The following is a 22,009-nucleotide window of genomic DNA, read 5'->3' on the forward strand; positions in this document are numbered from 1 at the left end:
AGTGGTTAAAGGACAGTGTGCTACAGGTCAGAGGAGGCAAAGTCCAAAAGCCCGGGAGGCACAAGGGAAGACTCATAAGAGTTTTCCAGCTGCAGATGATTTTTGAGACCATCTTAGTTGATGGCTTCAAACTTGAACACAAAAAAACCAATGGAACATTTTCTTTGCAAAAAATCATGTGAGGACATACAATGTGTGAACAGGCAAAAGCCAGATCCTTCTGGTGGAAGGAAAAGAGGTCTAGGGAGAGCCCCTCCCACTCAGCGCATCTCCAGGTTCTGTCCCTGAGCTTCCTGGGAGGAAACTCCTCCCTAGGCATTTTCTGAAAACCATTAGACTACCAATGGGCAAACTGAGGCCCAGAGAGGTGGTAACGAATACCATGTTCAGTGACATGCGTCCATGGCAGAAGCAGGATCAGAACTCAGATCTTTCTCTGACTTCCAAGGTGAAGCTTCCAGCACTACCTCATGCTCTCAGGGTGAAGGGGACAAGAAGAGGGAGTTTCACACCCTCTGATCTTTCTTTTCATGCAGACAGACTCTACTTTCCTATGGCCTCTGCCTGGTCCCCACATTGCATTTCCTGGCAGGGACATATCCAGCACCAGCCCCTGGGCGTGTGCTCTAATATTCTTCTCCCGGAGGCAGGGGAAGGGACTCAGTGACTTTCTGCGTCTCTTCCAGCCCAGTGATACTGTGGCTCCAATTAGGCTGCCTTTCCCTGTAACCCCGATGTCACCTTCTAAGCTACCCGGGACTTACTCCACTCCAACCCTTTATGGAAGAGGAAAATCAAGGCTCATGAGACACAAATGGGGAGTTGTTTCTTCACAAGTTTGCTCTGAATCCAGCTTTTTCTCATCCACATAATTGACAGAGAGAGCGTGGGTTGGGGAGATGCCTAGATTTCTAAAAGGAAATGAGCCCCCCAAATATGTCCAACTTCATTTGGGACAGTTTAGAAGTCCATACTCAAGGAACAACACCCAATACTCAGTTTTCTTAGCCCAACCAATTCAACACTGAGAGAAGCTTCCAGGGATGCAGGCTCTCCTCATGAGGTGTCCTGTCTACCTCTGAGGTCAGTTTGGCCTCCATCCATTGAAATGACTCCCCAAAGACTCACTGCAACCTCTGAGGAAGGTGAGTCCAGAGTCACTTTCCTGCCAGTCAAAGGAAGGACAGTCATTTGGAGAAATCTCCAGAGAGTGTTGCCTCTAGGAGTAATGATGGGCCTTGACGTGTATATTCAAGACCTCTGGGTTCAAGTCCAGGGTTTGCCACTTACTACTGGTGACTTGAGACCAATCTCTTGATTTCTCTTGAACCTACCCTACCCACCCCCCTGTAAATTGGGGGTGTATTCAACATTCATTCAATACACACTGAGCACCTACCAGTGCCAGGTAGAGCTGTGGTAAAATTTTCCCCTCCCTACTTCCCAGGCTATTGTGAGGACCAGACCAGCAGGGATCTGAATGGCTGTCAGTGGTGGGGATACAGGGATGCTGTTTCTACTCTAAGATTCCCATGGCGTGGGAGACATTTATTTCCTCAGCATGTCCTTTACTCCTCCAGACCTCACTCTCTGATCTGATGCCAAAACAATGTGATTGGATCTCATGTTTTTCACGATTTTCCATCACATCGCCCATTTTGAGGGCTGAGTTGGCACCTGAAAAGCCATCATCCATGCAAATTGGCACTCTTCAATTTTCCTATAAAAATGGTGAATGACACGAACTTAGCCTTATCACCCTGTATCCTCAGCGGAGACAGACATACAGAAGATGCTCAATAAATGTGTTGAATGAATGAGTGAATGGGAAATGTTGCCTCCAAAGAAGGGAATTAGTCAAATTAGAATTAAGAGGAAGGACCACTTTTCTATGGGTTTATTTTACCCATCTCCCAATAGCTTAGCATCTTTTCTGATATATTCCTGACTCCATGAATGACTCCAGTTGTGTGTTTCCTCTCTGGCTATGGCATGAAAACCCTTGGGACACAGTGTTCTGTCCAGCTGCCAGACCCGACTTCAGTCCCCTGATCACACCCGTTACACACGCGGGAGGGGACGATGCGTGTGTCCCCTGCCACCCTCAAGCTAACTGCCAGGGCCAAGTGGAATATTTTCATCTGGCCTTTCTCCCCTTTCTTTTTTCTCTTAAGCTTCTTCTAGTGATAAAAGCTGAAGCAAATTGAAATTGGCAGCTCTGTGGTCTTCCAGCGACAGGCAAAGTACTAGAGATCATGTGAACCACACTTTTAAAAACTTGAAAAAAAATCTAATCTTGCCTCAATAAAAACGACATCATGTCACTGTAACCGGCAGGGGGGGAAAGGCTTGAAAGTTGCTGGCAGCGGCCCAGCAGAGTTCAGGGGTTCTGTTGGCTGCGCTGAATTCCCACGGGAAAGGTAGAGGGAGAGTACTGCCTTTCAGGTGAGCCTTGGAGGCCCCAGGAAGAGTGGGAGGATGACATAGCCCCCCCCCCCGAAATCTCCCTTCACTCTCGGCGTTGGTGTTATCACGGCTCAGGGGCTGGCTTCCTCCGTCCCTTTTCCCACCTGCCTTCCCTCTCGATGTAGCTCTTGGCTGTGCACCTCCCTCTGGCTGGCTGACCTGGAGGGAGAGACAACAGCCAGCCTGGGACATCTCAATGGTCCAGACCCAGAGCCAAAGAGGGTGGTACCAAATGCCCCAATTCCACCCCAGTGTGGAGCTTTTGCAAACTCAGCCCTATGTGATCTGAGCCAAAGACAACAATAAAAATGGCAGGTTGGCTGCAGTGGCAACAGCTACCACTGGCCCTTCTGCACGGGAGCTGTGTCAGCCCTGGGGAGGTCAGTCCTGGGAGCTGGTTCCCACAGCAACTCAGTTTACCTTCAGTTGGTAGCTACTGGCTGCTACCAGCCATTGGCTGTTCATTAGCGATCCCCGGATGTGTATGCATGGGACAGGTGAGAGTGACTGCCTCTGGGGCGGGGTTTGGGGGATGAGGGCCACGGATGGAAGGGTTACTTTTCAGGATCTACCCTTTGTACTGCTTGAAAATTTTAACCATATGCACTTTTTAGTTAAATCAATGAACAGATAAAGAGAAATCCATTAGCAGCAAATGAACCCTCAGTGATGCCTGCCTCTCCTGACTTCTCAAACTGGGGTACACAGGACGCACAGAGGTACAGAGTGGTCCAACAAGAAGAAATCTGGAACTTCAATTTTCCTTGAAAGGTTGGGCAGAGGGAGCAGATATATTATTTTTATATTAAAAGAAATAGGAATATATGCAGAGTATAATGCAAAATGTACTTGGATGATTAAGAGGAAACATAGTATTTTCATTTGTACGATATGCCATATACCAACAAGCCAACCAACAGGCTAGTGAAGTATTCGGTGCCAGTTCTTGTGCTTCAGGGGCCCTGAGGCTGCAGGGGTGCTTGAGGTGTGTCTGTATCCAGGGGCTGCTCTGTGAAGCTGAGTCTACTTAGTGTCCAGGGACCAAGAGGGGAGGAGGTCAGAAAGTCGGGGCTGGGGGCAGGGGTGGAGCTGAGCTTTGGAGGTTAGGAAGGATCTTGACTGGCAGAGAGCACTGAGCAGGGGAGTTTATGGCCATGTGTTGGTGGCCTGAGCAGAAAGTGGCAGAGGGAAATGTGTGATGCACTGCAGGGAGAAGGGAGGTGGACCCGGATAGCAGAAGACTCTGCTGAGGGGCTGTGGAGCTTAGACTCAATGCAGCCAGCCAATGCGTCTCAAACTTGCTCCTGAAGCCCCACTTCAAGGTGGAGGGAGGAGCATACACTCCCTGGGGGGTTCAGGAGGTGGCCAGAAGCTGCCCACCACACGGGAGATCTTTCCTAGCAGTGTTAGTTTGACCTTCAAAAATACACCCAAACTCCAATCAACTCTTTGCTACCATTCTGGGCCAAGCCACCTTCATCTCTTACCTGAATGAATGTCATAGCTTCCTAAGCATGATCTCCTTGCCTCCATGCTTGCCTACCCCAGAGCAGCCAAAGCCATCCTTTAATAATATGAAGGAGATCATGTGACCTCTTTGCACAAACCCTTGCAGTGGCTCCCGCCTCCCTCAGACCACAGCCAGGCCGTTAGAATGGCCCAGAGCCTGCCCCATCCAGCCCTGCCACTCTCTGCATCCCCTCCCTCTCCCTCCCATTCCCCCTCGGTTACTTGGAGTCAATCACTCTGGCCTCCTTGTTTTCCGAGAGCACATCGGCCAGACGTGGTCCTGCCTCAGAGCCTTTGCACTTGCTGTTTCCTCTCTTTAGGAAGCTACCCACCAGACGTTCACGTGCTAGCTCCCTCCTCTGTTTCAAGCCTTTTCTCTAAGGCCTTTGCTGACTGTGCCATTTAAACCTGCACCTCCTGGCACTTCCTTCTCCCCGTCCCTGCTTGATTTCTCTCTCTAGTACCTGTCATCTTTTAATATACTATCTTACCCATTTATTTATTTTGCTTGTCTACCTCTCCATCTAGAATATAGGCTCCAAAAGAGTAAGGATTTTTTAGATTTTTATTTATTTATTTATATTTTTTATTTATTTATTTTTTAAAATTTCTGCTTTTCTACCATGTAAAGTCATGCAACTCCTCCTTAAGAAAAGTTCCATTAATAAGTATAGAAGGAATGAGGGAAATGATTAGACTACACCAGGAATGATTGCCATAGGCAAGATCCTTTGATGGACTATAAAATTAGTGGGCAGAAGTGTAAGCAGAAACAGAATATTTGAGTAGTCTTGAAGTAACACCCCCCAAACATTTAGGAAATACAAAGGGGAAAATCCTAACTGTACAGTGGCCAGTTCTGGTGGAAACCATCTTCACCTCGTGATCATGGTCAACAACAGCAGTGAAATAGAGCAGCATTGTACAGCCCCTGACATGCTGCCCTGGAAAGGGCTCACCAGCCCTGTGCCGTTCTCCTTAGTGACAAAGCTCCTCTATATAATTGTGAGAAAACATCAGACAGACCCCAGTGAAGGACACTCCCCGAAGCAACTGACTAGTACTCTTGTCGTATCATGACAGACAAGAAAAGACTGGAATTGTCACAGGTTGAAGGGGGACTAAAGCGACAAGATAACTAAATGCACTGTGGACCCTGGATGGGATCCTGGAACAGGATGAAATACAGTAGAGAAAATGATGAAATCCAAAACAAATCTATAGTTTGTACCAAGATTATTTTTCGATGATCAGTCCATGGTTATATAAGATAACCATGTCACCAGGGTGGGGTGTGTAACAGAGGGGAAGCTGGTTAAAGGGTATAAGAGAGCTGTACTATTTTTTGCAACTTTTCTGTAAGTCTAAAATTCTCTCAAAAAAATTTTAAGGGTCGTTGGAGTCAAATTTGGCAGTTATTTTTCACTGAACTCTAGGCTTTGGGGCTGAAAGTAGGGAAAATAAGTCTAGGAGTTACTATTAAGAGTGGAATTGTGGGGCTTCCCTGGTGGCACAGTGGTTAAGAATCCCCCTGCCAATGCAGGGGACACGGGTTCAAGCCCTGGTCCGGGAAAATCCCACATGCCACAAAGCAACTAAGCCCACCGTGCACCACAACTACTGAGCCTGCGCTCTAGACCTCATGAGCCACAACTACTGAGTCCACGTGCCACAACTACTGAAGCCCGTGAGCCTAGAGCCCATGCTCCACAACAAGGGAAGCCCCCGCTCGCCGCAACTAGAGAAAGCCTGTGCACAGCAACAAAGACCCAACGCAGCCTAATTAATTGATTAATTAATTTAAAAAATAATAATTAAAAAAAAAGCAGAATTGTGGAAGAAGGGTCTCCACAATTAGTTGTTCGAGCGACAGCCCTGCATGGTATCTTTTGAGTCCTCTTTCCCCACCATGACCCAGTCAGTCGCCAAGACCTGAACCTCTTTAATCCATTCCCCCCAGCCCTCCAGCCCCCCTTTAATGAAGGCAGGTCTCCACCCTCTCCTCTGCCAGGGCCTCCCTTGCACCAGGTGAAAACGGAAGAGGGTAACGAGTGGGACTCTGGAGAAAGGGTGCCCCTAAAAGCCCATAAAGAGAATCCCTTGCACACCACTGACACAGAGTGACCAGACAGGTGGGAAGAAAACGAAGGCACATGACATGGAAACCAAGGGGGAAAAGTTGCCTGACCTCTCAGCAAGTGAAAGGGAAAATCAATAAAACTCAAAAGGCCCCATCGTGGTCACTCCACAAAATCTTTATTCAGTGAGAGAAAGCGGTGGGCCCCGCACAGGGTATCAAAGACTGAGAGCCCACATTATCTCCATTTTTTCCTCAAAGAACCCAGCATATTTGGGTGTTTTTCTTTTTTTAATCTGCCCCCTTTCACTTATTGTCTCAGGGTAAACACTTGTCATTCATAAATGCCTGAAGAGTGAATCAGTATTCTCCTGTTCAAACCAGCAGAGGCCAAATCCAACAATAGCCCACAAGGTATTATTAATCATTAAATAGGCACATATTGGAACACTCAGGTGAAGGAGCCATTTTTCTTTTCTTTCTTTTCTTTTTTTTTTTTTTTTTTAAGGAAATTAACAAAGCCCAAACCTTGAGTTTGAACTATTTAGAAAAAGAAATGTGTTTTTTGTTTGTTTGTTCGGCTTTTGGTTTTGGGGTGGGTTTTGGTTTTTGTTTACCACTAAAGACTTAGTCAAATTCAAGGCAAAAAGAGCAAATATTTCAGGTGGGAGAATGTTCTTTCCTTTGGAGTCTTCCTTCAGCCATTAAACAATGGACTGAGTGTCAAACTGCAGCACTCACTTTTTCCGCATTCACATGCCCAAGAAAAATGGATGTTCTCAGCCATGGTTGGTCAGTGCAAGAGTCTCTGGCAGCATTGCTATGCTGTAGCCATAACCTGGGTGCAAACTCGCAGGTGGGGAAGCTTGGACCACACCTGCTCTATCGAAGAAGAAACAGAGTCATGTCAAACATGCCTTAAGCACAACCATCCAACCATCACAGGGCCTCCCTCTGACCCTCCCTTCTCCTATACACACTAAGGTCCCCTAGGTTCAAAACTGGGGCTTCTCCCTGTATGGAAGGTAAATCAATGGCATCACCTTCCAAAGACGAAGAAATTCTAAAACATTAGTGACTTAAAAATAATATTTCTTAGGAATTCCCTGGTGGTTTATTGGTTAGGACTCCAAGCTTCCACTGCAGGGGGCATGGATTCAATCGCTGGTTGGGGAACTAAGATCCCACAAGCCGCATGGCATGGCCAAAAAAAAAATTTTTTTCTTCTTAGGAAGCATCTCTGATAAAAGATATCTAAATAGACAGATGAACAATCTAGGACCTGCCATTGTAGGCCCACAGAACTACGACGGTCATGTGTCCCAGTTTTTATGCCAATTGTCCTGACATAATTGTTAATAGCATTAGTTTTCACTCTCAAAAGTGTTCCAGTTTAGACCATAAATTATATCGGCATCTACAAGCAGGAAAGGTCTCAGACGTTCGTCTTTCCCACCCGTCTTACCTCATGGAAGTGTGACTGGCATCCAGGGAGGGCCTGCCCATGTTTACTCTTTTGGATGAAGTTCCCTCGACAGCCCTTTCCGGTCCCTCGTGTTGTCGGCGAGGGGGAACGAATCCCCCTCCAGTCCACAGCCTGTGTGCCTGGTCCCTGCCGATGCCCTTGCCTCCATCTGGAGCTCTACTTTCCATGGGCCTGAGGCTCATTTTAATTATTCCAGGCAGGGCTACACCAAGGTCTGCACCTGCCCACAAACAAAGCCACCAGAGTGCTTAGATGGTAGAGACCCTCCTCCCTGGAAAAGAAGAAGAAGCCAGATAATTTTTTAGGTTCCTCCTGGTCCCACAGCCTTTGATTCATAAAAGACTGCTGAAGCTTTTGATCTGTCAAATACCTGTAGACCAATTTATCACAGTGGTTGTCCATCCATTTCTTTGAGAATATTAACATCTGAATATTTTTTAAATGAATGAGTGTCTATCTTGTATGCCAGATATAAATATAAACATATATATGGCATATATATAGCAATATGATAAAAGTATCTGAGAACTTACATTGTATTTACAATATGCCAGGCACTGTTCTAAACATATTCCATATATTAGTCCTCCTAACAATCCTATAAGGTCAGTACTATGAATTTCTCCCCATTTAACAGGCAAGTAAAGTGAGGTACAGAATAGTCATGTCACATAGCTAGAAAGTGAATAAGCTGGAACGTGAACCCAGGCAGTCAGGCTCCAGAGCCTTTGCTTTTTCGCCACCCTGAACATATATAGAGATATGCGCTCAACATTCCTAACAAATAATCACCGGGTCAGTCAAATCTCAGCTGTAAAACATTGAGGAAGGTGCTATTTAAATATAAGAGGCCATTTCACCTCGACTTTACAGCCCCCTTTATCAATAATGCTCAGCATCGTAAAACAACAGGTGTGTTGGGGTACTCTATAAAAACAGGTGTTTTTGTGTGCTGTATTGACACTTTTTTAACCCAGTGTGTCTGGGCGTGATTCCTACATATTCTTGGTTACACGCAATCTTCCACGAGGGGCTGGCATGCATAGGGAGGGTGAGGGCAGGAGACGAGGTGAGCAGTGGTCCTTCCTGGGGACCAGGTGTAGGCTTCCGCACCTCCCAGTGACTGCCCACCAGACTCACCTTTCCCAGGTATCCTCCTTGTTTTCTTTCCCAGTTTTCCAGCAGGACCAGTGATCTCTCCTGTGGCCTTTTTCCTTTCCATCTGCTGCCCAGTGGTGGAACCTGCCTGCTTACATCTTACTTATTAACTATACGTAGATATGGCAGACTGCGATTACAGTAGAATTGTTTGGGAGCTCAATATCTCGCTCCTTCCCACGTACCTTACCCTGGGAATTGCTTTGTACTTTCGTATTGCCGTGTGCTGGTGTGTCTTTAATAACCATCAATAAAGATAGGCCTGGGAAAACACAGCCGTAGATGCCTCTCAATTCTCCTGATTGTAACAGAGGAGAGCTGTCCGCAGGGGTGTCCCTGCTGCCCAGAGGTGCTTACCTGGAGTCGTCGAAGTAAACCCACTCCCTGGACTCAGCAATCAAGGAAAATTTAGAAAAGTACCCTGACCCTCTCAGGGGTCCATTGAATTGCCAGTAAAACATTTTTTTAAGTCGAATTCCACTCGTGCATTTATTGTCCAAATATTTGGGGGTGCCGACTCTGTGAAAGATATTATAACAGACACCATAAAGAGTTTCTTTGCTTCTTTATCAGAGAAGCAATAGAGATGAAGAATGTGGAGAGTAAAGGGGCAATTTTTATAATATAAACCTGGGATGTCACCCCTCTGTACAGATGGATAGCATTTGAATAGCAGGAAAAGATGGAAGTAACTGTCAAAGTAGACATGCAGTTTTGCCCTCCACATAGTAGGTGCTCGCAAATAGTCATTGACCTGAATTAAGTTAAACAGGCAACTGGAGATTGGACGGCTTTCACCCCTGACGGGATTGACTGGCTACCATCCACACAGGTTCGCTCCATACAAAGAAGACAAGCTGAGACTCCACCCTCTGTCCAGATGACTTGGAGTTCTAGACACCAAGTCCAGGTCTGTCCCAGGGGCCGGGACTTTGAGGGTAAGTGAGGAGGGTGTAGAGGGTTGAATAGCCCCCCAGGCCAGGGAGCTCAAATACTTGAACGTGAGTACCAGGTCCCTCTGTGACTGTGGGAGCCTGGTGAGATAAAGGCCACAGCTGGATCCGTGGATGAGACCCGCACAGCTTGGCAACCTGCTCCAGGAGACAGCCAACGCTCAGGGACTTTATCAAGAGAGCTCCATCGGTCAGGCAGGAGGTGCCGCCACTCACAGCCTCCAGGTTCCTCTCCGATTTCAGTCAAGGGGCCTGTAGAAGCCCAACCCTGCAAAAGGAGCTTCCTCTCCTCTACTTTCCAGAGTAGAGGCAGAGTTGGGCTGAGGGGACCCAGAATGCACTGCAATATGTGGGCAGTTGCCCACACGGTCAGGGAGCTGGAGATGAACCCTGGGTCCTCGGTCCTTCCCCTGGCACTAGAAGAATTTGATGTGCTTGCCTTCCCCTCTGCTCTGAGTCACCCTGCCGCCTCCTCTCCAGGACGACCACCCTCAGACTGGCTACAGAGCAGGATGCAGTCTCCATACTGCCCCTATTCCCTGCCATCACCCCAAACAATCCCACTGCTTTTTCTAGTCTGTGGGCTCTTGTGTTATGCCTATAGCAATACAAAAGCATAGAACAAATAACTAGTGAGGAAAAGTGATGTCGGTTCCAGAGTTCTACAGGCCCCCCAGTCACAGGCCCGGTCTCCCTTCCTGAGATTTTCCAGGAAGCCTCTCAGAAGGTACCAGATGCTGAACTAAGCAGCTCAACCTCAGCCCAGTGAAAACTATGGTCATCAATTTTCCATGTCCTTTCCGGAACCTGCTCAGTCATCTTCTTGCTAAGTGGGATTCCTTCCCCTCACCTTCTCCACCCTGGCTTCCTGCCACAAGAAAGTACCCTTCCTCCTTGCTCCCCGCCCAAGATGTGTCCTCCGGATTACTGATACTCTCTAACAAATTGACAGTCATCTCCCTTCTTCCCTCTGCTCCAGTTTCTTGACATCTTATTCTTGCCGGTGGCTGAAGGAAAGTCTGTTCTCTCCTGGCCTCTAAGCTCCCTGCCCTGTTTCTCTAGAGGTACAACTTTCCAGGAAGCTTGTCTATCCTATATCCTGTGCCCTCGACAGCCCATGGTGTCCTGAACTAATCACTTGAATCCTCTCTCTCCCCCTCCCTGGGCCTTCCACCATGTCTTTCTAGGCTAGGTTATAAGGATATATATGAGGACAAAATGCTGTAATGAACTATAAAGTGCCTTGTCCACTGTCAAATACTACAAGGCAAGAAGACAGGTACCCTCCGACTCTGTGGAAGAGACCAGAAGCTCCCGAAATGCTAGAACCCACCAGAGTCTTAAGTGGCAGTTGTGGCAGCTGCCCAGACTGTCTTTTCTTGTTCCCTAAGTCTGATACCTAAAAGGAAAACGTATATCTCACATGCAAATACCATCTCTCTACCACTTGGAAAAATTCATTCTTTTTCTCACCTCTTCCTCTGCTATTCTATGTGGCCCCTGCGAGCGGCTTCCGGTCTCCTGGAACTCAGAAATCAAGATCTCTTCTTTTCCAGAGGTCACAGGGTGGTGAGCAAATTCTAGAGGGAATCACGGTGCAGCAAGCCTGGCATTTAACCACGCTGTGTGCTGGGCATATTCTTTCACACCACCACACTCGCATACCAGCAGGTAGCTCCGGTTCTCAACCGGAAAATCCATCTTTGGTGGTAATGTTAGTCACTTGCTGTAGATGATATTTCAAAATGTTCTTCTCATACAGATACAGAGGGGCGGGTTTCTGGACTGGTGGGTAGGAAACTCGAGCCTAATTCTGGCCTTCTCTTCCCTCTCTGGAGAGGCTGTTACACCTTAGTCCAGTCACTTCTTCCTAGGCTCAATTTTCCTTTGCATTCAATGAACGGACCCATTAAGCCACCTGTTAGGTCTCTTACTTTGCCTCCCCTACCCCTTTCCTGTAAGCCGAGGAAAATAAGCAAGGGTAACAATGACAGTGACTTTGATTTAAAATATGCCTTATACATTCATCCCATATCACTTTCTGGCCCTAAGTTTTATCCAAATGATTCTCTTGGTTAGTTGCATTATTTTTGTTTTTGATTTTTTGAGAAATTTGATCTGATGTCACAATTTGAGCAGCTATCAGCAAGCCCAGCAAACCCATGTCCTGGGTTTAAAGGGGCTAAGACTTCACCCCACCTTCCTGAGTCTTCCAGAGGCCCCTACAGGCACCAGCCCCCGTGCAGTTCTGAGCCTTTCACACACAAGGGTGCAAGTCAGCAAACGTGCAATCCCTCAGAAATGCCTGCCTTCATCCCTGGGCTTGCAGGCTTGCCTCACTGCAGCCCTGCTCAGAGAATAAAAGGTTAGCTGAGAGCACATTTAGAGCCTGCCCGCCATGGCTGCTGTGGCCAAATGTGGGAGTTAAGCTGTCCCCGGTGCCCTGCCCCCGCCCCATGGGAAAGGCTTTCCTGGCAACCATCCTCTTTTTGGGCCCATTAGAAAAGTGCACATTCCCTTGGTCCCACTGGCTGTGGTCAAGTTTTCCAAAGGGCTGGGGGGAAGCAGAAAGCATTACAGTCTGCTATGAGCCAATGCTTAAAAGTTTGTTTTTCCACCTTCACCCGCGATTTGCAGTTCGAGGTCCCAGCTTGGCCAGAAACCAACTAGGCAGTTTTGTTTAGAAGTAGCAACTTATTTTTATCAAAGATGGAATGCAGAGCTGCGGTCGTTTCGAATGCCACTGCATGGCAACCAGGACTCTTGCTGCAAGCATTCCTGAATCCTCTTCTGTCGGTAGACACTTGGCTTTCTTGTCTATCCCTTTCTCCATCCAAATGCTGGGTGCAGAGCCACTCAAGTGCCTCAAAGTTAAGAAAAAAAAAGTTCTGGAAATTCAAAGTATCTTTATTAAAGTGTCTATTTTATTTTATTTTTTTTATTTATTTATTTATTTAAAGTGTCCATTTATTTATTTATTTATTTATTTATTTATTTAAAGTGTCCATTTCAAATCCAAATTCTGGCAGTGATCACAACTCTATAAACACATCCTCAGTTTCCCAAAGCCCACAGCACTGTGGCGTGATGGAAAGGGCTTCGAGCTGGCTTCTGGCCCCCACTCTGGCCCTATGTTGCTTGAACCAGTCCCTGGCCCTCTCTGGGCCTTAGAGTACCCACTTGTAATCAGAGATTGCCTGGAACAGCTTCCTCAACGTTTCTGGGTCAAAAAAGCTTTTGAGATTCTGCTAAAAGCTGTGGGCCTTCTCCTTGGGGGCGGCGGGGGAATGATGCATTTGTTCATTCATTCTAAAAGTATTTATTAAGCTCCTGCTAAATATGCATGGAGAGACATAATTTTGAATTCCATTTCAGGGGGTTCCCTGGGGGTTCATCGTGAACCTTAAGGTCAGAAATCCCGGTCGTGAATTCTGCTGTGACGAGCATATATGGACTCATCTAGAAGGACCACAATAATGATTTTAGTAAAGGATCACAAAACTACCAGTCAGGTAGATGCCAGAAGATGAAGGCAGCAAGGCAGTCATTACATCATGCAGGTGACGCCTGGCTTCCCTCGCCTTCTCGGTGCCCCCAGCCAGCACGCGCGAGGGCAAACACGCGCGCACACCGGGGCAGGAACGTGCTGTTTCTGGGCACTTGTAATGTGGGGAGCTGGCTGCAGCCCTAAAGAGACAAACATCTCTTCTATCCTGGGCTTTATTTTTCTCACGGTCTCTGAAAGGGCTGCGATCAGGTGATAGGTGTGGGACTGCTCCCTGTACAGGTGCGGAGCAGGTATGGAGGGGAGGGGAAAATCCGCCCAGTGTGTACTTACTCAAAGCTCTTTCAATAGCCCTCCCAGGATAGCTCTTGGCAGGGCAGCTACCACGTCCCTGGCAGGCTGCAGGGAATCTGAGTGTGAGAAAGTCAGTCAAGCGGAGGAAAAGGGGAAAAAAAAAAAAAAAAGCTTCAAGTCCTCAGGCAAAATACCTTTTTTCTTCTTCTCTCACTCTTTCTCCTTTCTTTAGCTTTAAACCAAACCCACAAACCATTCCGATACCCAGGGACAAAGGGGTGTCTCACTAGAGATGCGGTTGTTTTATGGTTTAAAGCAAACAGGTGATGCAATAAGATGGAGAAAAATCACCCTTCATGGGGCAGAAAGGGGGAAGGAGACAAACACAGCAGCCCCTGATTGTATTTATTGGGCATGATACAGTGGGAAAGATTCCTGGTGTTTTGCTGGTCTCACATGGGGATCAAAGAAATGACCTCCGCTGATGAACAGGGTTCAGTTTTCTCTGTGCTTTGGGAGGAGGGGCGGAGGGGATGAGGAAGACGGAAAAATAAAGGCTGTTTCTCTCTAAGAAGAGCTTTCCAAATCCAAAAGGCTTTTCTTGAGTTTAGGAGCTTAGTTACCCATTTGAGAAGGTGCGGAGAGTGTCCCGTTGGTTGGTACTGTTTTCACTGCCCAGGATAAGGATGCTGAAAAATAGCCTCTGAGCACATTTGCAAAGAAAGTTTCTACTTGAATGGTTGGGATGGAGGGCTGACAATTTCATGGCTTGGTTTTTTGTTTGTTTGTTTATTTGGTCCAGAAACAACTTCATGGCAAAATTTTGACCAGCTCTCTCTATCTGAAAATGTGTGTGTGTGTGTGTGTGTGTGTGTTTAAATTATTTGCTCATTCTACCAGTCTAAGCACTCCTAAAGTGGCAGTAAACGAGTTGTTGATTAACTATTTGGCCAATGAGGCTGTTTTAGGCACTGCAGTGAGACCATAACTTGACTATGTTCAACATTCTCCACGCACCTTCAGGGTGCCAAATCCTCAGGAGATGACAGAATCAGGGGATAAAAAAAAAAAAAGGCTCTTAGGCTAGAAGGGACACGGGGTGGCATGCCCTGCTAGTTAATTAGGGCCCAAGAGAAGACAGCAGTCAATGTCATAGCAGAGTTTAATAGAGGAAGTCACTGGCTCTCATAGATTTGGGGGTAACCTGGAAAGGGTTAACAATCTTCCCTGGGAAGATTTTCATTCCTTGGAAGAATCTGGGTCAGAGTATTTATGCAGTTTTTAAAAAGTCAGATGCTGAGCAGAAGCATTTTAAGAAGCTTGCAAAGTCTGTACAGCAGAAAGCAGGGTAACTCATAGTCTCATCACCTTTCACCAAGAGGATGTCAAACACACAGGGAAACTCCACTTTTTTCAAAAGCAACAGACAATTTTCTGTCATCACCACTTTTCCATCTGTTTAAAATAAGAAAGAAAAGTCCTTCCCCACTGGCCCAGGTTGCAGGTCAACAAAGGAGGCATTGTTCATCATTTCTTCAGAACATGATAGGGCACAGCCCACTTTGCAGTGTGTAAAGAAAACACAGAAAAATCCCAGAGAGTAGCCTGAGGGGCAAGAGTGAGTAAACTCAGCCTGCAATGAGGTACAGGTTTGGCTGCAGACTTGAGGGCTGTCCTGGAAGACGGAAATGAGGCTTGGAAGGTAAATTCGGTCCCAGTCACAAGGATTCCTTGGTTGGACTCCAGGTTGTGGGGGAACATTGCAGTAAAGGGTAGGCAGGTTTCTGCAGAACTTGGATCATTGGACAATGTGCAGTCAACGCCCAGGTGAGCTAGTTCTAGGCAGGTGCTTCCGGGTGAGTGTCAGTCTACACCTGTCACCTAGGAACCTCCTTTACTGGTTTGAACCTCCTAACTGGGCCCTCTGCCTCTGAACCTTGCAAACCACTCTCCACGTTTTCCCGGAGCCATCTTTCTAAAGGAGAACTGTGATGTCCCTTCTCTGCTCGAGAGCATTTCATAGCTCTCCACTGTCTGAAGATAAATCCAAAGTCATTTAGCAAGATGTTTAAGGGCCTTAAGTCTCCTCCTCCTCCAGTGCCTTCTTACACTCCTGGCTGTCACACACCCTAGGCTCCAGACCATGTTCCCTGAATAAAGACCTCAAGTTCCAAAGTCTAGGCTTTCAGTGCCATGGGTACTGCCATCCTCCCCAGCCCCATGACTCACTACATTTCCAATGCCCCAATCCTACCTATTTTTCAAGATACAAAGCACAGGACACCTCCTCCAGGAATTTTTCCAGGATACCCCAATTTATGAGTAATTCAATTATCCTAAAACTTCATAGCATTTTACTTCTATCTAGACACATAACTGTCTCTCTTGAACCTAGGACCTACAAAAGGAATATACGTGGAAATAGGCAGGTATCAGCTGCACTTAAGAGTTCAGTGTCTCTCTGCCCTAGGTTCCCTGAGGGCAATAACTATTGTATTTATCCCTGTACCCCCCCCCCCATATAGACCAGAAATAGTGTTGCCCATACAGGTGTGGTTCAGTGTTTCTTTTAGGTTCTCCTGATCTGATGGCTTGGGCCATCATCCAAGCCCTAAAAGAAAGGAATAATAGAGGAATGCTCGGTCATCAATCAGGAAATCAGTCTGTCTGCCTCCAGAGTTGCAACTCCTTACAGGCTGCCATTCTATCTCTCGTCGTGGTAATCCCAGGGTTTAACACAGTGTCTGGCACAGAGCATGCGTTCCGTAATGAAAAGAAGAGAGGGGCTTGCCCAAGGTCACCCAGAGTCGGGAACCGCTGAATCTCATCCGGGACGAGATCTGGTGAAATCATTTACAGCATTATCTCAGTGGGGAGCTCAGAGGAAGGAAGGAATGAAGTGGCTGAGAAATGTGTGCCAGGCCTCCGGCGGCCTCTAAGCCTAGGGAAAGGCTGGGAGGGCGGGGGGCGACATCAAACAAGACGCGCTCGGCTCCCGGGCTGCCCCGAGCCGCCCGAGCAGCGCCCCGAGCTCCCGGGCGGCGGGAAGGGCGGAAGGGGTGGGGGCGCGGGGCCCGGCGACCCGGGCAAGCGGGCGGGAGGGAGGGAGGCGGCGGTGGCGGCCGGCCGACCGGCCGGGGCTGTGCGCGTCGCCCGCCCTGCGCGGCAAATCCCCCAGGGAGGCCGCCGCCAGAGCCCTGGCGCTCCCGGCCCGGCGCCCGCCACGTGGCACCCGGCGGCGGCAGCGGCGGCTCCTCCCGGCGCGCGGCCCGGCCAACCGGCAGCACGCAGCCGCCCGCGCCGCCCGCCTCCTCCCGGCCGCCCGCCGGCGGCCTCCCGGGCGCAGCGAGGGGGAGCTGCCCGGCCGCCCTGGACCCGGGGAAAGGGCGGGCGGCGCGAAGCTGCTTTAACCGCAGCCGCCGAGCGGAGGCAGGAGGCTGACCCGGCCGCTTCCTAAGTGCGGTCAGGCATCTCGTGACCGCGGCGGGCGCCGGAGGCCCCGCGGTGGGAGGGAGGGCCGGGGCTGGGAGCAAACAAGAAGGCCCCCACCCCTCCCCCGGGCTCTTGCTAGTGAGGCTTTCGGCAGAGTTAAAACCTCAAGCCCGAAATCAGGGGTGGAGTGGGGGGTTGGAATAATTCCCCACTCTCCACCCCAGGGCGTGCGCTCCCCGCCCGGAAGGGCTGACCTTGGCCCGGCGGAGTTGGTGGGGGTGGTGGGTGGGTGGTAAGCTCCGGGGCTCGGCTCCCGCCGCCCCCTCGGATTCCTGGCCCGGCGGGGACCAGAGGAGGGGGGCCCGGACACACTCACACACACACACACACACACACACACACACACACACACACACCCCCCACACGCAGCGCGCGCCAATGAGCCCCGGCCAAGGCGCAGGGGGCGGGGTTTTCCCAGGCTCGAGCACAGCAGCTGCTATTTACCTTCTTGGCTTCTCCCGGGGACCAGGAACCAGCCCCCGCGCTCCGCCGCCCGCCGCCGCCCCCCGCCTCCCTGCCCCCGGGGCGCGCGCACACACACTCACACACGCACGCACACACACATCCTCCCGGCCCGGCCGCAGCCGCGGCGGCAATAAAACATCCTGGCACGTGCTTCGGCTCCTGGCGCGCCCTCGCCGGCCGGCTGATGTCAAACTGCAGCTCGGCTGGTGTAGCTCTTAAAGGGCCCGCGCGCGCCGGGTGCCGAGGCTGCCCCGGCCGCCCGCGGGGCGAGAAGGAGGGAGAGGCTGCCGCTCGGCTCGCCACCTCAACATGCGGCAGAATCGAGAGCCGGCGGGTGGAAAGGGAAAGGGTGGCGAGGACGCGCGCGCGTCCCTGAGGCATTGCCATGAAAGCCCCCCTTGTTCATCTTTCATTTGAAATTCCATTTCCTTTCTGCTCAGTTGGAAATTATTCTGATTGTTTCCTGGGGAAGCGCGGGGTCCAAGCCCCCAACTCCAGAAGAGAAATGAGGGCCGGGTCGGGGTGGGCGTGTGGGGGGGGGAGGGCGGGGATCAAAAACCACCTTGCTCTAAAAAACCTGCAAATGTAAGATGGAGGCACTTTTCCTGCATGCAAAAGAGGAATTTTTTTTGGTCCGTTTTCTGCATTGTCGACTTTCACCCCTCTCCTCCCCCGAATGTGCGGAGTCTGAGCGGCAAATCACTTGGATGTTTCCGTAACTCACACCCTTACACAATTCCCCCCTTTTAACCACTGCAATTATAACCTTTTATCCTTGCCCTTCTAAACCTTTTTAAAAATATATTTCAAATGAACTTATTAGCGTCAAAGCAGCTCTATTACACATGAACGGAAATAAGGAGCAAAGACCCTAGCCCCAAAAGAAATTAACTAGACCAGAGCAAACCCAATGCGGAAAAATCCTCTGTAAAGCAAAGCCCAGCAGGGAGAGTAGCAAAGGGTTAAAATCCTTTTGATTGACGTTGTAGCCTCTGGTGCCCCGGGCTCAGGCGCGCGCCATTGGCCGCCAGGCCTTGTGCCTGGCGGCCAATGGGGGGGCGCGGTCCACGAGCGGTGCCGCGTGTCTCCTCCTCCCATTGGCTGAAAGTTACTGTGGGAAAGAAAGTTTGGGAAGTTTCACACGAGCCGTTCGCGTGCAGTCCCAGATATATATAGAGGCCGCCAGGGCCTGGGGATCACACAGGATCCGGAGCTGGTGCTGATAACAGCGGAATCCCCCGTCTACCTCTCTCCTTGGTCCTGGAATTGCGCTACCGATCACCAAGTAGCCATAAGATATAGTAATAAACCCTCAGCACTTGCTCAGTAGTTTTGCGAAAGTCTCAAGTAGAAGGGACATAAACAAAACAATTTTTGTGTGTGTGAAGAACTCCAAAAATAAAATTCTCTAGGGATTTAAAAAAAAAAAAGAAAGGAAAAGAAAATGCCAGCTGATATAATGGAGAAAAATTCCTCGTCCCCGGTGGCTGCTACCCCAGCCAGTGTCAACACGACACCGGATAAACCAAAGACAGCATCTGAGCACAGAAAGGTAAGGGCAGTACCTGCATCTCTTGCAGCCCCAAGAGATTAAGACGGGGTTGGGGGCGCCTTTCTCCCTTAAAATCAAGGGGTGAAATGGCAGGTCCCATGGGAACTCAGCGCTCTTTTTTTTTTTTTTTTTCTTTACAGTCATCAAAGCCTATCATGGAGAAAAGACGAAGAGCAAGAATAAATGAAAGTCTGAGCCAGCTGAAAACACTGATTTTGGATGCTCTTAAGAAAGATGTAAGTGAATAATTCTGCTTTTTTTTTTCTTAAATAAAAAACCAAAATACTATTTCTCAGGTATTAAGAATGAAACCCCCTTGCCAGCGGGATCTCCGCCTGTACTGCATTCTCTGAGGCGGGAGGGCTGAGCCCCTCTAGCCAGGGTATAGGGATGTCGCCACCACGGCCGGGGTGGGGAGGGACCCCCAGCACTCCGAGGCCGCTGGCGGGGCTCTCACTTTCCTCCCTTGCCTTCTCTTCGGTGCAGAGCTCACGGCATTCTAAGCTGGAGAAGGCAGACATTCTGGAAATGACAGTGAAGCACCTCCGGAACCTGCAGCGGGCGCAGATGACTGGTGAGGGCGGCTCGCCGCGTCCCCCTCTTCGGGCGTTCCTCTCTCCCCGCGGTGATTTCTTCCAGACTTCCGCCCGTGGTTGTGAGAGGCATTCAGCTACATTTTACTGCCTTGGCTCACTCTTGCGTTCCCACGGTCTGGGGCTTATTTATAGCCACAACTCCAAGTTGTTACTGTTCCGGAAAGGGAGGGAGAGAGGTTGTAGCAGCGAGGGCGGCGGGCGGCTTGGCAGTGGGGGAAGCGGGTGGGGGCGAAAGGACTTGGAACCGTGGCGGTTTTTAAGCTGCGTGGAGCCTGGGGTCATCTGGTTTAACACTCCCTCCTCCCCCACTACAGAACGGGAAATAAGGCTAGGATGGTGGAGAAGGGGGGAAGGGCATTATCCAAGGTCACATCGCGCGAGGGTGGGGAGGAGGCAAATCTGAGGCTTGAGATCGGTTTAAATGGAGTGACAGGGAGCGGAGAGGGAGCGTCTCGGGTTCGGTCGCCAAGCTAGTGTGGAGAGGCGGATGGTTTTTCTAAACCCAGCCCGGTAGCCAAGAGGCAGTTCCGCGGGCGGGTGGTCAGGGAGGCGCGCCGCGGGGACCTCCCAGGGCGGAGGCGGCGGCTTCGGGGCCAGGGCTGTTCGGTGACCCGTCTGTCTCCTTCTGGCCCGCAGCCGCGCTAAGCACAGACCCGAGCGTGCTGGGGAAGTACCGCGCCGGCTTCAGCGAGTGCATGAACGAGGTGACCCGCTTCCTGTCCACGTGTGAGGGCGTTAACACCGAGGTGCGCACCCGGCTCCTCGGCCACCTGGCCAACTGCATGACCCAGATCAACGCCATGACCTACCCTGGGCAGCCGCACCCCGCCTTACAGGCGCCGCCGCCACCCCCTCCGGGACCCGGAGGTCCGCAGCACGCGCCGTTCGCGCCGCCTCCGCCGCTCGTGCCCATCCCCGGGGGTGCGGCGCCCCCTCCCGGCGGCGCGCCCTGCAAGCTGGGCAGCCCGGCTGGAGAGGCGGCCAAGGTGTTCGGCGGCTTCCAGGTGGTGCCGGCTCCCGACGGCCAGTTTGCCTTCCTCATCCCCAACGGGGCCTTCGCTCACAGCGGCCCAGTCATCCCAGTCTACACCAGCAACAGCGGGACCTCCGTGGGCCCCAACGCGGTGTCGCCTTCCAGCGGCCCCTCGCTCACGGCGGACTCCATGTGGAGGCCGTGGCGGAACTGAGGGGTTCAGGCCACCCCTCCCCCTAAATTCCCCAACCCACCTCTCTTCCCTCGGGACACTAAACAGGAACTTGGAGGCTGGGAAAGAAGGGAGGACTTTTGTGATTAAGTGGTTACTTTGGTTTTTTTAATTTCTAAAGTTACTTTTTTGTAGAGAGCTGTATTAAGTGACTGACCATGCACTATATTTGTATATATTTTATATGTTCATATTGGATTGCGCCTTTGTATTATAAAAGTTCAGATGACATTTCGTTTTTTACACGAGATTTCTTTTTTATGTGATGCCAAAGATGTTTGAAAATGCTCTTAAAATATCTTCCTTTTGGGAAGTTTATTTGAGAAAATATAATAAAAGAAAAAAAAGAGTGAATGCTCTTATGTCTTAGAACTGATTATTTCAGAATATGTAAAAAAGAAGGTCTCGGGCAGAATTTGAATTATATGTAATCTGAGAATTCAGGAATTGTCTCTTTTGTTATTAAAAGAACATTTTTAAAAATCTGTCCAACCTTCTACCAACCCTCCTTGAACTAAATTCCATTTAATTTGTGAGAGAACCCATCTGATATGGCTTCCCTGATCAATTTGTGGTCAATCTCTTAAAGGATTTCAAAAACTTTTCTAGTTGCAATTGGGTAGTTCATTCGGTCCTGGTGCTCATACTGGCTCCTTCTGAGGAGGGTGGAACAGGGCTGAATTCATGAAGTTCATCAATCCAGTACTATTGCCCACTGCACATTTACGGGTGGCTCCTGCACCACTACTGCCCTGGGGTAGCTCACCAACATCCAAGTGAAAACAGTCTTCATAGCTGCAGCCTCCAGCCTTCAAGTGTCGGAGTCTTCCTTTAATTAGTCTTTAGGTGCAGCTAGACATTTTCTGTACCAGCATCTAAAAGTTTGAAATGCCTCTCTGCACCCTCTTCAAGCAAGCTGAGAAGGTCAACAGATTCCTTCTGCCAAGGAACAGCTAGTTAGACTCCCAAGTGGAGCCCGAGTCCAGATGATTAACACCAGACATATGTTTTTGATAAGTTTCTGTGCTTGGCTCTAATAGAGAAAGCATGTGGGGGCCTTGCTGGCAAGCACACAGGCCATCTTCCCCTTTTAATACAAACAGCAAGCGACCCCTTTGCTTGGTCATGCCCCATTTCCAGGCAAGATGTGGGCTCCAGATAGAAGCAAAAGGGTTGTCTCCGGTTTCAGCTCACATAACCCTCCTTAACAAGTCCTAACTCAAAGCGGACAGCTTTAAACTGTGCCAGGAT

General features: G+C 49.6%; 1 protein-coding gene and 1 long non-coding RNA gene across 3 annotated transcripts; one reads left to right on the forward strand and one right to left on the reverse strand.

Annotated features, from left to right (window-relative positions):
• Nucleotides 1–6,209: 6,209 nt before the first annotated feature.
• On the reverse strand, nt 6,210–16,491 carry LOC309660674. The gene is made up of 2 exons (XR_014263530.1): nt 13,488–16,491; nt 6,210–12,513 (listed from the first exon to the last, which is right to left on the reverse strand). It is a non-coding gene; the product is annotated as an uncharacterized lncRNA (long non-coding RNA).
• A 2,089-nt stretch (nt 16,492–18,580) lies between these two features.
• Nucleotides 18,581–21,112, forward strand: HES1 (hes family bHLH transcription factor 1). 2 transcript variants are annotated; one of them, XM_082461559.1, is made up of 4 exons: nt 18,581–18,957; nt 19,098–19,193; nt 19,444–19,612; nt 20,190–21,112. In XM_082461559.1, exons 1-4 carry the CDS (start codon nt 18,850–18,852, stop codon nt 20,738–20,740), a joined length of 924 nt encoding a protein of 307 aa, XP_082317685.1. In that variant the 5' UTR covers nt 18,581–18,849; the 3' UTR covers nt 20,741–21,112. The 2 variants fall into 2 exon arrangements, with proteins under 2 accessions (XP_082317685.1, XP_082317686.1); XM_082461560.1 differs by having other exon boundaries at nt 18,589–18,957; nt 19,444–19,531.
• The last annotated feature ends 897 nt before the right edge of the window (nt 21,113–22,009 follow it).

Source organism: Balaenoptera physalus (assembly GCF_965194825.1).
Source record: "Balaenoptera physalus genome assembly, chromosome: 4".
NCBI lineage: Eukaryota > Metazoa > Chordata > Mammalia > Artiodactyla > Balaenopteridae > Balaenoptera > Balaenoptera physalus.